This window comes from Poromitra crassiceps (genome assembly GCF_964638095.1).
Source record: "Poromitra crassiceps genome assembly, chromosome: 12".
Taxonomy (NCBI): domain Eukaryota; kingdom Metazoa; phylum Chordata; class Actinopteri; order Beryciformes; family Melamphaidae; genus Poromitra; species Poromitra crassiceps.
Genome location: NC_139632.1, coordinates 13,769,144 through 13,784,555, shown reverse-complemented (window position 1 = coordinate 13,784,555; position 15,412 = coordinate 13,769,144). Strand labels below are relative to the sequence as shown.

At 43.5% G+C, this 15,412-nt stretch overlaps 2 protein-coding genes across 2 annotated transcripts; one reads left to right on the top strand and one right to left on the bottom strand.

The window, feature by feature from the left end:
* Positions 1-6,387: 6,387 nt before the first annotated feature.
* On the bottom strand, positions 6,388-11,271 carry LOC310786032 (serine/threonine-protein kinase NIM1; the record flags this gene model as incomplete). Its single annotated transcript, XM_083647217.1, has 4 exons — positions 6,388-7,143; positions 7,365-7,633; positions 8,845-9,198; positions 11,088-11,271. The coding sequence occupies 4 exons, from the start codon at positions 11,269-11,271 to the stop codon at positions 6,388-6,390; spliced, it is 1,563 nt and encodes a 520-aa protein (XP_083503343.1).
* On the top strand, positions 11,187-15,088 carry pole4 (polymerase (DNA-directed), epsilon 4, accessory subunit). Its single transcript, XM_083648014.1, has 4 exons — positions 11,187-11,534; positions 12,108-12,192; positions 13,667-13,708; positions 14,803-15,088. The coding sequence occupies exons 1-4, from the start codon at positions 11,295-11,297 to the stop codon at positions 14,814-14,816; spliced, it is 381 nt and encodes a 126-aa protein (XP_083504140.1). The 5' UTR covers positions 11,187-11,294; the 3' UTR covers positions 14,817-15,088.
* The last annotated feature ends 324 nt before the right edge of the window (positions 15,089-15,412 follow it).

Sequence of the window (15,412 nt, the reverse complement as noted above, 5' to 3'; positions counted from 1 at the left end):
GTTACTTGAAATGGTTAAAAGTTAAATCAATTTGGTCATTCAGTGGCGTTAATTTTACTGCCATGTAAAGTAACTATTACGCTCGCCGCTAGCATTAGCCACAGTAGCCGACTATACCCACAATGCATTACGTTATCCCAGCACCCGAACGACACGGCTGTAGAGCAGAATGGCTCTGCTGTAAAATCCTCATAGACATTTTTTTTGTCAAGTTAAAACCATAGACTGTAAAACAGTCTATTACACTGGAAGCGGAAGAAGCGCCCATCAGGCATCATGGCAGCTAGAAATAAGGTGGATAGGGGGATGCTGCCATAAAGCTGAATGGCCCACCCCCCCCTACACAATGGGCTTAAAGGTTTGTGATGTTATGCATTCTTGCTCAAGTCCAAATCAAATGTCCTGCAGATATTAAAACGATGTAAAACCTTCAAGTCAAGCAGAAATCAACCGTGTAATCGTGTAGTTAAGTTAAGGGTTTAACTTAAGTTAAGTTATCCTTTATTTATCCCCGTGGGGAAATTCATCATCTTCATTTCATTTGACCCATCCTCTACTAGGAACCTTCCTAGAACTAGGGGCAGTGGGCAGCCACCGTGCGGCGCCTGGGGACCAACTCCAGTTGTATAGATTTAAGGATTTTTATAGGGATAATTTTTTAAAGACTAGTCCAATTTGCTGCTTACCAACGATTATCTTGATTGGTAGAGTGCTTCCTCAGCACAATCCATGCTGTTCCTCTCTGTAAAGTTGGGCAAAAACAAATGCAAGGTCAACGGGGTCACACGGTCCTGTAGGTATAAGCTGACCGAGGCTGAATAAAATGTCATCCACACACAGTGCACACACACACACACACACACACACACACACACACACACACACACACACGCACACACGCACGCACGCACGCACGCACACACACACACACACACCCACACACCACACACACACACACACACACACACACACACCAGCTTGTACACAGGAGTGTGACCCCATTGACCTTGCATTCGTTGGTGCCCAACTTTCCAGAGCTACTATGAGGAACAGAGTGGATTGTGCTGAGAAAGAACTCTACTGATCAACATCATCATTGATAAGTAGCAAATAGGGCTAGACTTAAAAAAAATGTGAACTATCCCTTTAAGTTTCTCTTAACTTTCTCTCTGCATTGTGGTATTCGCTGAAGGCATGCTTCTTTTTTCTTCCATAAACAAAGTTCTGATTGGCTGCCTGGCGGTGATCCATCACTGTGGGACAGCAGAAGATGACAGAAGGATGGCCTCAAGGTTAAATATTCACTCTGGCCTCCTACACATCAAGCTCTTTCCCTTCCAATCTCCATTCACTTTGACACAAATGGCAGCTGTGAGATAAGGGTTTCTTCTCCCTCTCGCTGTTCCTGCCCGCAGCCCACACACTATAATGCACAGTCTTGTTCGAACAGGGAGCAGGCACGGCTGGGGGTTCGGCACAGTATTGCAAAATCTACATCTCATTAAAATGCCATTCACAGATCAAAAATGCAGCAGGTGCGTGCAGGAACTGGCGGAAAGTGGCGCCAAAAGGCAAAGTAAAGTAAAGTAGTTAACTTATTGGTGTGGAGTGACATCTGGGATCACAGAGACCGTTTGGTCCTTGAGGGGAATTCATTGTTGTCGAGCGAGATTTAAGGAGCATTATAGACAGAACCACTGTTTTTATAGTCTAACTAACCCACGCTCGTGAAATCAATCACAAAGTGCAATGGCCTCAAAAGAACTCATGACGTGTTTCATAATCATAACATCTGAGGTTTATACATGTAGCCTAACTGTAAACCTCCAGATTATGTGAAAAATGCCTTTAGCCTGGGGTGACTTGTTGCAAAACTGTTTGGTTCAGGGGTTCAACAGTCAAAGGACCAAGAGAAAACCCATCTGCGTAAAAGCTTGACTGGTTTGTGACCAGATAATGTAGATACCCCCCAAAATCTTTCCAAACATGGGGTGTCATGTTTCACTTCAACTGTGAAGAGCATGCAGAGACCCCCAAATCCCCCCAGGCTCTCAAAGATTAACTGGAACAAAACAGGACACAGGAAATTGTCAATCCAAGGAAAAAAACCATGGTTATCTGTAAGGTCTTGAAATGATTGTCTGTTCACATAAAATGTTGAAAGATATAATATTGTTTAATTAAAGCAAGTTTTTACCATAAAGGGACATAGTAAACATCAAAATGAAAACACATGGTTAGAGGTTGGTATTTGGTGTGCTAGTGATGGGAAAATAATTTAAAATATATGTTTTCCTTATCTTCCCAGGGGTGATTGTTAATCCACTTAGTGAAGCAACACATCTTAAATTAATTCAGCACTCAGTGGAAAATCCCTTGTAGCCTGTTAAATGCTGGCTGTTGATTGGAGCAGAATGAAACGATAATATCCTGTCATGCCCTGCCTCCTGCTGGAAGCAAGAAGACCCAATTAGATGTTTTGAGAGAAAGTAGTTCAAAAGCTAGTTTGAAAACATTTTGTTTTGAATTATTTGGCCTTACCCATTACTTTAATTTAAATTAACAAAATTTAAAACAATGCTTCAGATAAGACATAATTGTGACAATCAGACATTACACTCATAAAATACACATAGTATTGACAGGTAGTGTTACTTTTTTTGGTAACACTTCATAATACTGTAACACAAAAAATGGGTAGTTACTGAGGAACGAGTAAGGAACGAACCATTAGTTCATGAATAGTTAATGATTAGTTAATGAGTAGTTGATAGGTAGTTCCTTAATGGTAGTTACTTAAGAACTGACCATTAGTTACCATGTTAACGAACCAGTAAGTAATGATTACTTCCCTAATTTTTTTTTTTTTTATATGTTTTCATTCACTAGTTCATTAATAGTTAATGGGTAGTTCCTTAAAGATCCTTAATGGTAGTTACTTAAGAACTGACCATTAGTTCCCATGGTAGTTACTAAAGAACTGACCATTAGTTACCATGTTAACGAACCAGTAAGTAATGATTACTTCCCTAAAATTTTTTTTTTTAATATTTCACTAGTTCATGAACAGGTAGTTCCTTAAGAACTGACTATTAGTTACCATGTTCGTGAGCATGACTCCACCAAATACTTACCAGTTGTTCATGAGTACTCATCGTTACTTCATGATTACCTTACCATTACTTACCATGTTAGTGCATCATTACTTCCTGCTTACTTTACCATTAGTTCCCATGTTTGTGCCCCCTCAAGTGAAGCAGTACATCTTACTGAGTAGTTACTAAGGAATACACCATTACTTCCTGCTTACTTTACCATTACTTAACATGTTTGTGCCCCCTCAAGTAAAGCAGTACATCTTCCTGAGTTGTTACTAAGGGATACACCATTACTTCCTGCTTACTTTACCATTAGTTCCCATGTTTGTGCCCCCTCAAGTGAAGCAGTACATCTTACTGAGTAGTTACTAAGGGATACACCATTACTTCCTGCTTACTTTACCATTAGTTCCCATGTTTGTGCCCCCTCAAGTGAAGCAGTACATCTTACTGAGTAGTTACTAAGGAATACACCATTACTTCCTGCTTACTTTACCATTAGTTCCCATGTTTGTGCCCCCTCAAGTGAAGCAGTACATCTTCCTGAGTTGTTCCTAAAGAATATACCATTACTTCCTGCTTACTTTACTAGTGAAGACGAATTTATTCAAGTATGCAAATTAAAAAAGTGTAGCTCCTCCCACTTTAGTAAAGTACCCTACCCCACTTAGGAGATCGAGGTACCCCACTAAAACCACGCCCCCGAGGCTCTACGACCTTCAGGGGCGGAGTTACCTTTTTTGGCTCCACCCACCCCCGCCGGAAGCCAGGGAAAGGGGGCGGAGCCTATTTTTTCACATTCGAACTCCTTGGGGGCGTGGCTACAGTTCTAGCCTACTTTGGTTAGGCCACGCCCACCGGAAGTGCGATATGTAAACCCTACCAAAAAAAGTGTTTTTTTTACTAAGTGTTTGAGCCAAGAACTACTCGTTCCTTACTCGTTCCTCAGTAACTACCCATTTTTTGTGTTACAGTATTATGAAGTGTTACCCTTTTTTTAATTAACATTGATATTAAAGACCCCCTAAAGTCAAAAATCTGTTTTTCTTCTTGTTCCTATGGTTGGATGTCTGAGCTTCACTGTGCAGAATGATGTCTGTGCAGAGTTTGACACTAGAAGACTTTCCACAATCGTCTGCTGAAAGTGGACATTTCCCTGAGCTCACCGAAAAGGCCGTTTTCAACAAGCAAGATTCGAATCGTGACATCACGAATCCTGGAGCCAATCACTGTCCAGTATTCAGCAGTTTCAGCAGCCCCATCACATTCTCACTCACAACCCATCATATACTGCAGATCGGTCAGGAACCCTTCTCGTCACTTTGTTACAAGTAAAAATGTGTTGAAAGCCTGTGTTGTATGCTGTGATTGGTTATGTTCTAGATAACCTTAATTGGTTGCTTTGGATTTTTAAATGAGGGGTAGGAGGAGAAGTCATTTTAAGGATTTTAACAAGATAATTTAACGTTTTTGTGTGTGTGGGAAAAACCATCAGACACAAATTATTATTCAAAGTAGAGTATTTTACACATATTTGAAACATGACTTTAGGGGAGCTTTAAATTAAGGCATAGGCATACAGGGTTTTAACCATGGACTGTATATTAACAGAGCTGCATGGTCCTATATGTTCATTGCTCTTTAGCTTGCAGCAGCTGGTGAATGTGAACGTATATGAGCAGCTCATGGTCTGTCTGTTCGCCATTCCCTACATTCATCCATTCATCTTCATGTGTGGAACAGATTGCAGCTGTCTATTTTAATTCAAAGAATGCGTGGTGGCAGGTGGTGCTGTTACTGTGGCCTGCAGGTGGTGCAGTTACTGCATGTGACCTGCAGTGCACATTTCAGCTAAAAACAGGGTGTACATTTATCTTTTCAAGTCAACTTGGCATCTCATGGCTTGTGGAGACTTGGATTACGCCAGGTGAGCAGTATGGAAGCATTTTATGTTTTTTCACCCTTTTTCCCCTTTTTAATGTTTTTGCTCAGAATGTTAATGGGGGTAGGCTACACCATTGACTACCATTCATTGTGCTAAGCTAACTAACACCCTCTATTTTTCTACTAGAATTCTTCTCTTCTCGTCTTATCGGGAAGAAGACAGAATAGGCAAATCTCCCAAAAATGTTGGCGTGTTCCTTTAATCCAGAAATCACTAGATCAAGCGATCATTGATCAAACCATCAGGCTATGGTCCTAATTTAGTTATGTCTAATTCCTTAACTCCCAGGTGACATTTTTCCATTGTCTCCTGTTTCACCTCTTTGTGATCCAGCAGTCTCTCGTCTCTCTTACCAGGATTACCGGTGGCCAGCTAGCTCGGGTGACTGCAGCATTATCTTATGACTAAGACGGATTGGAAGATGCTCATATATAGCCATATCATGATTAATTCATGTTTTGCGTCACTAAGCCCAGTGTAGCCTATACTGAGGATAGCTGGTGATGTAATCAGCACAGAAAGCCACAGCTAATTAGTTAAGAAGAGAGATGTGCCCGGCCTAGTATAGTGTGTAAGCTGTGACAGAGTAGGACACAACGGGAAGAGGAGGGAACGCCTCCAACTCTGACATCAACCTCCCGACCTGCCAGATCCACATTGTCCAACACACTGTGAACTCTTTCTTTTCACCACTGGATGGCGCTATGCAGCATTTTCAACGTGCATTTCAACCACAGACCTTATTTGATGCATTCAAGTGAAATCCCCATTCTAAAACCCCATAGACTTTTCCAATGACAAACCAAAACGGCGGCGATTTCTGGTTAAGCCTACAAAAATTGGTCATCCCTGCGGTACTCTATAGCAGTGTTTCCCAACCAGGGGCACGTGTACCCCTAGGGGTACTTGAGCAGCTTGTAGGGGTACTTGAGCAGCTTGTAGGGGGTACTTGGAAAGATTGGGGATTACAATTTATTTCTGGCAGGTGTCAACTTACACTAGGCTCCTCTGTGAAGAGGTCACGTTCACACATGTCAAACTGCGCAAATCAACTAGCTACAGTAGCATCGACCACAGATAAATGGCTCAAACGTCCAGTTGTTGTCACTCCAGATTCAGGTTTAGGGAAGCTCACTGACAAAAGGAAAAAGAGGCCACGCCCAAACAATGGCCGTTCAGCGACAGATATATTTTGTATGGATTTAGGCTACTCGTGCAGCCACAGATCCACCACAGCCACAGTTTCCTTGCGTTACAAAGTACATGCATGAGTGAGGGGGTACTAACAGCATGGCAAAACAGCTCAAGGGGTACATAATACAAAAAAGGTTGGGAACCACTGCTCTATAGTATAGTGCAGACAGCAGAGGGGTCGTGCTTGTCCATAGCTGCCGCTGTAGTCCAGTTCTTCGGGGCGCCGTACTCGTCAGGGAGAACCGCCGAGTAACCGACCGCCTCCACCGACCGCCTCTTTTGGACCCGGTGCAGGAGGATGCGGTACACGCCCGTCAGTGGGCTCCTACAGTCTGCGCAAGGGTTGTTCTGCAAATGGGCCGACGTGATACCCAGGTCCGACAGCAAACTCTTCACTTCTCGCTCCTCCACACACAGAGCCTGGGAGGCCTGGGCGAGGTGGGCCGGGGCGAGGGGCAACGCGGGGTGCGGGCGCGGGTACTCCAGCCCCTTCAGCCAGCCGGCGGTCATGATCTGGTTGAGCGAGGAGCGGTCAGCAGGCACGGGGCGCAGCATGCCCTTAATGACCTCCTGGCACTGCTGGGGCACGTAGGCGGGGACACTGTAGGCCCCTTGCAGGATGCAGCGCTTCAGCCGCCCCAGGTTCTCGGCGTGAAAAGGCAAGGTGCGCGTCACCATGAAGTGCAGCAGGACGCCCAGCGCCCAGATGTCCGAGTAGCGCCCGATGTAGCCCTTTTCCGCGAAGAGCTCCGGCGCAGCGTACGGCGGCGAGCCGCAGAAGTTGGTGAGGACCTCAGTGGGGCCGCTCTCTCTGCCGAAGCCGAAGTCACCCACCTTGATGCAGTGGCTGGTGGTGTAGAAGATGTTCTCTGCCTTTAGGTCTCGGTGGATGATGTTAGTCTCATGCTGAAATAGCACAAAATTATTTATCATTATTTACTAGGTAACAAAGTTAAGGATTGTTTGAGGAAAGAACTGTTAGAGCCTGCACAGTGCACATATTCATAACTGCTTGATGACAAGGTCAAGTCAATAACATGAACCCACAATCAGCCCTGCATAAGCCTTTTATTGGTGGAAATGAGGATATCCATGTGGCACAGTACTCATAGTCGATGGGATCTCACCATGTGTTTAACAGCAGAGACGACCTGTGCAAAGATCAGCTTGCCTTCCAGGTCGCTCAGCTTCCCCCTGGTGGTGATACGAGAGAACAGGTCTCCCCCGCTGCCATACTCCATCACCAGATACAGCTTCTTGGAGGTCTCCATCACCTCATACAGCCGTACCACGTTGGGGTGGCACAGCTTCTCCATGCAGCTGATCTCTGATGAGTACAGGGAGCGGCCCTTCTTGTCCAGACGCTGCTTGTCCATGACTTTGACAGCTACTCTCTCTGAAACAGGAGAGGGAGGGGGGGGTCAGATGTCAGGAGGATGGAGGGGCTCTGGAAAGGGTTAAAGGTCAAATAACGAGGGGAAGGCAGGAAGCAATTACACATGGCAACTGGTCTAATCTAATTGGAGCATTATTTAAGGTATGACAAAAATGTAGCTAAGGATATTCCCCTTGCAAACATGAATGCACATACAGTGCACATGCACACACACACACACGCACACGCACACGCACGCAGACGCACGCACGCACACACACACACACACACACACACACACACACACACACACACACACACACACACACACACACACACACACACACACACACACAAAATGCTCTCTCTGCCATGTGCCATTCCCCTAAAGGCAACAACACTCAACAGAAATTAAAGAGGAGATCGTGCAAAAGATGGCATGGATTCTCAGCAGAGGGTGTGGAGGATCCAGGGCGATCACATCATGTCCAATGACTGTTATTATTCACCTCAACCAAGCTTAGCAGGAAAGACTCAACTCTGGGCAGCCAGGAGTGGTCAGTATGTCTCAATAGATTAGACAGAGAGACACAGACAGGGTGAACCACACAGGGTGAATCAGTTTCACATGGAAACGTTTAAAGAAAGATAGGAAAAATGAATGAATGGGTGAGAGAATGAATGAAAACAAAACCAATATAAACACCAGGAGGGTCAATTCATGAATGAACTCATCAATTCCAATTCAACTGAGGAATTGGAATTAGGGGGCAATGACCGAAACCGAATTGGAATTGAATTGGAATTTCAGGAAGTTTAATTCAGGCTATGCTATGATGAGATTACATAGTGTTAGGCTATATGAATACTCAATATCATAAAATGTTAGAAGAACCTTTCATGTGGTATTTGATGCATAGTAATCATTGTAATACATAGATTAGATATGTGTGATTACGTGAATTTGATTTGTTTAACTGTCTTTTATTTCATTCCTAATGTTCATATCAGCAACTCAAGATGACCTCTCTTACAAGGGGAACTTAATTGAATTCAAAGTCATTCCGAATCAATTCCAATTCGTAGCGTTTTCTTAGAGCTGGGTGACATTCCAATTCCAATTCCAACTCCAGGAACTGAATTGGAATCTATTCATTCGAAAGTCAATTCATGAACTGTTACGGCCCCAACCCTGCTGCTGCCACAACACACCCATCATCCCTGGTCCTCACCTTTCGTCAAGGCGTGGATGCCCAGCCTGACGTGAGAGAAGTTGCCCTCCCCAATCTCCCCCCGCAGCTCATAGAAGCCCATCCTCCGGCCCAGCATCAGCTCACTGACCACCCGCTGGTTATGGGCCATGTCGTAGACCACCCTCTGGAACGGCGTTTGTCTCATCCTCTCTGCCTCGCTCAGCTGTGGGATGGCCCGGCTGGGCGACTGTCTCATCCTCTCTGACTCGCTCAGCTGTGGGACGGCCTGGCCACCAACAGGAGGCAGATGTTTGACTGTCTTGTCCACCAGAGGAGCCTCAGCTTTGGGCTTTTTGCTCTCTCTGTGCTTTAACCATAGTCTTGTCTTGATGGCTTAAGAAAAAGTGCACGAAACAATTCAAGATTTCAAAAGCAGATTGCACAATATAGAAAATTCACTCAGACATCAGGGTAAAAGTGCTGTTTCCTGTTCATATAGTATATGCAAGACAGGGCCAGGAGAGTGGGAGGGTCATCACACTTTTAAATGTTTTATTACAGACAATGTATGAAATCCAAGATAGTCATACATTCTGTCATTGTTGTAGTTGGAATTCTAGTGAAAATAAATGATGACCCTTTTTGCTGGGGACCCCCTGGAACCCCTTCAAGGACCTCTGGGGGTCCACACACCCTACTTTGAGAACCACTGCCCTAATATGCACTGTTGACATCACTTTCATGTCAGCCAGAAACCTTTGTGTTATCGTTATGTGTTTAGCATTGGATTGTTGACTTACTGCAACAGTAGCCTACTCATGATGAACTAGGCTAGAGCTAAATGTGCAGACTAGCTAGAGTGACTGTTCCCTCTATGGGACAGTGGTAATGCAGCTTGCCCTCCATTAATCTCCATATGGCTTCCTTTACTGTAGAGTCTACAGACCTAACGTGGACCTAACGTTAACCTGCATTTTATCATGCGTCACAGAGTTTAACAGTCAATTTAGCCCATGATAGACCTGTGCAGACTAATGAAAGTTGCAGATCTTCTGCCAGCAGTGTCACCCAGGTGTCAGCTAGGATTACTGCACTGCTTATAGACACAGTATTAGTGGGCTAGTTCTGAATGCACAAGGCTATTTTCAATCTGTACTGAGTGGAGGAGGATATGCTGAGCTGACTGGAATAACCTATAGTGTTAAAGATGCGGTACACAAATATAATTGCAGCCTCCTTTTTTTTTTTTTTTTTAAGACTGTCAGGTGTCAATTCAATAAATTCAACAATTGATAGAACTTGGAAGTAATACAGTGGGCTTAGATGCTTACATCACATTTGATATAATAATTAACTCAAATTACATGTCTGTGGCATTTAAAACCTCTCTGCCTGACTGCTTCCTCTTTTTTAATATATAAATTATCTTTCCATCTGATGCACAAGAAAAATCACAATGAGCCACACAGCATTTTACTGACTAAACAGAACATCACATTGTAGGCTATATGGAAATATTAACAATATTTTCTACACACTCTAGTCTACTACAAAACAGCACAAAGTGACAATCTAGCCTACTCCCCCATAACTAGGCAGAAATAAAAGAATAAAGAACAAATTGTGCCATTAATTGTCAATCTGTGTCAAAGACTCCTGAATAACAGTTATTGCCCAATCAATGCCAGTTTTGAAACAGATAGATTTCAGATTTACCTGGTAACTGTGGCTCCTTCATGTCTCTTCTTCAGGTTACTAGCTAGCTGACTGTGACATGACTGTGATCAAACATGTGATGGAGCTTCAGAGCTCACCTGCCTCTGGCAATCCTATTAACAGAATGTAGCTACTAATATCATTAGCATCTCTGTGACACAGACAAAAACCATGGAAGTGCTGCATACACACTTTTTAAATAAACACCTTTCATGTGAAACCCAGTTACCAAACTGATAATGGAATTAACTGATTAAAATTCCATTTGATGAGTTTTTACGTTTGTAAAATTATGCAACATCCGGCAAATGACTGGCAAATGTACTAACTAATTTGATTGTGTTAGACAGAGATAAAGTTTCTATAATAACGTTAAATCCATGTGACAGATACTTTGATTGACATTGACCTGTACAGTAGGCTACATCATGGTACTGTTGGACGCTACCTTCTTTAACGTTTGATGTCTTGAACATGCCCCACTGGCCCTGGCGTCAGACGCAAAGTACTTTGATTGGCGTTAAATTGTAGCCAATCGTTAGTGCCTGCTTTGGAATCCCACCAACCGCCGACGAGGAACAGTTGGCGGGAGAGGAAGAGGCGGGGCACCTGTCTGCCTGGCTGACTAATCAGAGCGCGCCCCTCTGTGGACAGGCGGAAGCACATGCTGGCTGGCGCGCTGGTGTTGTTGATGGCGCTGTCCTGATATGTAGACTGCCAAGCCGCCTGAAGGGTTTTAAACAGTAACATATCGCTTGTTTACGAACCGGAGAATGGCAGCTACGGTGGTCACCCCCACGGAAAGCGAGCCTGAGCGGTGCGTGAGTGAGGAGGAAAGCCGAGGGAATGAGCCTGCCGAGGAGGAGAGCAGCCTGCCAACCGGGCCCGTTCCTGCCGTCACCCACAGCCGTCTGTCCAAGCTGCCGCTGGCCCGCATCAAGGCGCTCATGAAGACCGACCCAGACGTGTCCCTCGCTAGCCAGGAATCGGTGTTTATCATCGCTAAAGCAACGGTAAGCCATGGGCAAAATTCAACAACAACAAAAGCTAAATGTTTAGCTCGGCTTGCTAGCAAACTGGCTATGTGTGGCTTGTAGGGCAACCTACTCCACCCAGCTTCAACCAAAGAAAGCCCAGGTTCAGGTTAACTTAAAAGCTCAGCTGATGATGGTGGGGGTGTTTAGAAAATGAATAGATGTTTTTTCCAAATTCCAGTTCCATCAATAATATGCTTCAGCTCTCTGGCAAAGCATCAGCACCTCACATCCTGAGGAAAACAGTGATGGAGATTGATATAGCAGCAATGACTTCACCATGATTTACTGGACAAGGGCAGTGTAAAGAGAGCTCTGTGATGTCCACTTTTGACCAATTTAGTAATGTCTTTCCACAATACAAGGTTGAGGCCTCACAGTTCACCAACCAAGACCTTAAAAGTAATTGAAAAGTCCTTTAATTTGATGTCCAGGTAACATCAACCATCCCTAATCCTGGAGGAAGGATGATTTCCTAAAATGTCTGAACACAAATCCAATGTTGGACCTAATGAGTATAAACATTGTGTGCCCTACTTGTCTGTATTCCAGGAGTTGTTTGTTGAGATGATTGCCAAAGATGCCCTGGTGTATGCCCAGCAAGGAAAGAGAAAAACATTACAAAGGAAAGATTTAGGTAAGTGTTATCAAGGAAGCAAGGAACTTGTGACTGTGTTGTACATTACTTGAAAAGGTTTAGGCTATTCCTGTACAGCTCTAACCTGACGCTGCCAGATGGCTTGTTTCACATAACCATCTGGGAACTCGCCCGGGAAACCGTTTTGTGGCAGGCACTTTCAAACAAGCGCAACCTACTCTGCCACCCTGCATTTCCAAATTTGCCCCCTTTTAGCCAACTAGAAATCTTGTGCACTACACGCACAAGATTCCTAGCCTCAGCCACTGCGCGGCCTCGCCCACCCTGCAGCTTGCCCGCTCCATGGGCTCGCTTACGCAGCTCGGCTGCTGTGTGTGTGTGTGTCCTCACCTGCTCTATTGGCATGCGCAGCGCACAATTGCTCAACTTCGCATCACCGATAACATCGCAATTGCTGAAGTGACCATCACTGATCACATCACGGAGTGCTGCATCAACTTCGGCCTCGGCTGCTGTGTGGCCTCGCCTGCTCTATTGGCATGCGCAGCGCACAATGGGCCTTTTTCACCGCTGCCATTTTGTGTCTAAAAGGCAGGGTAAACACAGGTGCAACCAAATCATTAATTAGGATGCCAGCACTAGAACACCCAAATGGATTGGAAGTTGGAAAACTGAATTAATGTCTGGTTGCACCTGTGTTACTTCCTGCCTTTTAAACACAAAATGGCTGCTGTGAAAAAGACCTATTGCTCAACTTCGCATCACTGATGACGTCATTCATTGAGGACATCACAATTGCTCGAGTGACCATCACTGATCACATCATGGAGTGATGTCACTCAGCGCTGACATCATCCAGTGGGGGACAAAACTTGCAGAGAAACAGACAGAACCCACTTAGTCACTGATGACATCGCAATTGCTCGAATGAGGGTGGGGACATTTTTGTGGACCAACTGACCGACAGAGCGACCTATAAAGCTGCTGGTCGCAGCTAAAAATACCTGGCAGGTGATTGGATGAACCATCTGTCTATCATGTCTGTCATGGGCGCGCTTCTCGCTGTCATCACACCTAAAGCCTGTCCGTAGCTGCCACTGGATGCTGATTAGTGGTGGTTCACTTCACATTCAAATCAATAGTTTGGAGCGAGGCGAGATGGATTTGTCACGTGACCGCGACCTCGTTCTCGCGCGAATCCAGCTGCCTCGCAAGGTTAGTACAGCTCATGTTAATGCTAAAGATGTACACACTAAGTTTTATATACTGTGTGTGTGTGTGTGTGTGTGTGTGTGTGTGTGTGTGTGTGTGTGTGTGTGTGTGAGAGATATGCACTGTATGTCAACATGAGAAAGGTCAATGAACTGATGCTAGTCATGAACCCAGCTACTGTATATGAATCTACTGCGCAGGTAGAATGCCTGTTAATCTGCTTTGTCTTTCACAAACTCTGCTGTTATCTGTCTTAATCAACAACAACAAAATACACTCTTCTTTTCTTCTACCAAAACAGACAATGCAATAGAGGCCGTAGACGAGTTTGCTTTTCTTGAAGGTAAGCTCTGTCTAGACATCAAGAATCATACATTGCCCATAGGGTCAAGCTCTAGAAATGCTTTTGTTTTTGATGCTGGTTGTATACAGTATGGTCCTCCCACATTTCCTGCAAGATGGTGCATGATGGAGACATGACATTGTGCTGTTAATTATATATGTCTGTGTAAATTCTGACTCTAAATGGCCTCATGGTGGTGCTTTAAAAGCTCATAATTCCCATACATACAGTAAGTCTGATTTACATAAAACCCCCTACACATATTCAGCTTACGCCTTACAACTTTGCCAATTGGAGGGGGGGGGGGGCTTCTTGCTGAATTTTATTTTATTGTTGCATTTTAAAATAAAAGGTAATTATTAAATAATCCCGTCAAACAAAATAATAATTGTAATCCAAACTGAGAATGCAATAATAATTTCCTAATGTTAGATTATCCAGAGCAGCCACTTGCACGTTGAATGTTAAACCAATGGCAGCAATGGTGGATGCATTTAGTGTGGTAGGACTGTCAGTATGTCTGGATGTCCATGCCACTGTGTCATTTGTTGTTTTTGCCATAGTCTTAGTCATACAGCTCCAGGCTCCTCCTGACGACCTTAAATCCTTTACATTGCCAACGCCATTAGGGTTTGACACCCATAATTGTAGCTATTCTTCTTCATTTTTAACTATTCATAATTGCAGTACTGTATTCTTGTCATTCATTGTTTTCTCCGGACAGTCTATTTTGGTAGATTCGGATAGATTTGTTTACAAAGTGAAATAAATGTAGAGGAGATTCTGTGTGTTTAGTGGTTGTTATGATGGATGGCATTCAAGCCTGTGTGATGTAACTAATACAAATTAAATCTTTATAGGACATTGTGCCTTAGTTGTACTACTGTATCTTGTAGCTGTGTAAGGCTTCATGGTGCAAATCTTCCCTTTTGTTATAGCTCATTGTTTTCCTTTGCAGTCCTTTTGTAACTTTTTAAGAAAGGCCTATCCAATTACAGTTAATACTTTTGTTATAGGTAATGCAGATGAAGGCAGTTCTGTTTGTAAAAGGTTTTTGTAATAATTCTTCTTCCTCTTGTTTATTTTCCCTGAAGGAACACTGGATTAAATGCTGCTTCAGGAGAGGAGGAACGTTGGACATTTGTAACCATCAGAGAAATTTTCCACTAAAAGGACATGATTTATTGTGGAACTTTCTGGCACTTTTCTAAGTCAGATTCTCGAGCATTTGTAAATGCTTCTTTTGTATAATGTGTCATTATGAGTCATTATGAGTTTTCATACTTAACTGTTGAGAGACATCAGTGGTGATTAGTCTGTACTATGATAGTCTACTTTTTTTGTAAATATTTGTGACATGTTTGATGAAATAAATTTGAGTTTGAAACTATGAATTTCAGCTATTTTAATCTTGCAGTTTTTTTTTTTACTAATTGGAGTTCCGTGTTTACACTGGCAGTTTGACAAATTTGTACATATTTTACACATTTACCATCAATGTTCATTTGTATCTAGGGTCCTAGACATAGACACAGGTTTTCCAATCCTGGGAATCAGAGATTTCTTTTAAATCAAATTACATATTCAATAAAAAAAAAAACAAGGCAAATACACTATACTGTATGTAGAAGTTGTCTCTGCCATCTTGAAACACATCTCTTAAACTGTATATCCTCACTGTCAGAATATAAATTCACAAGCTCT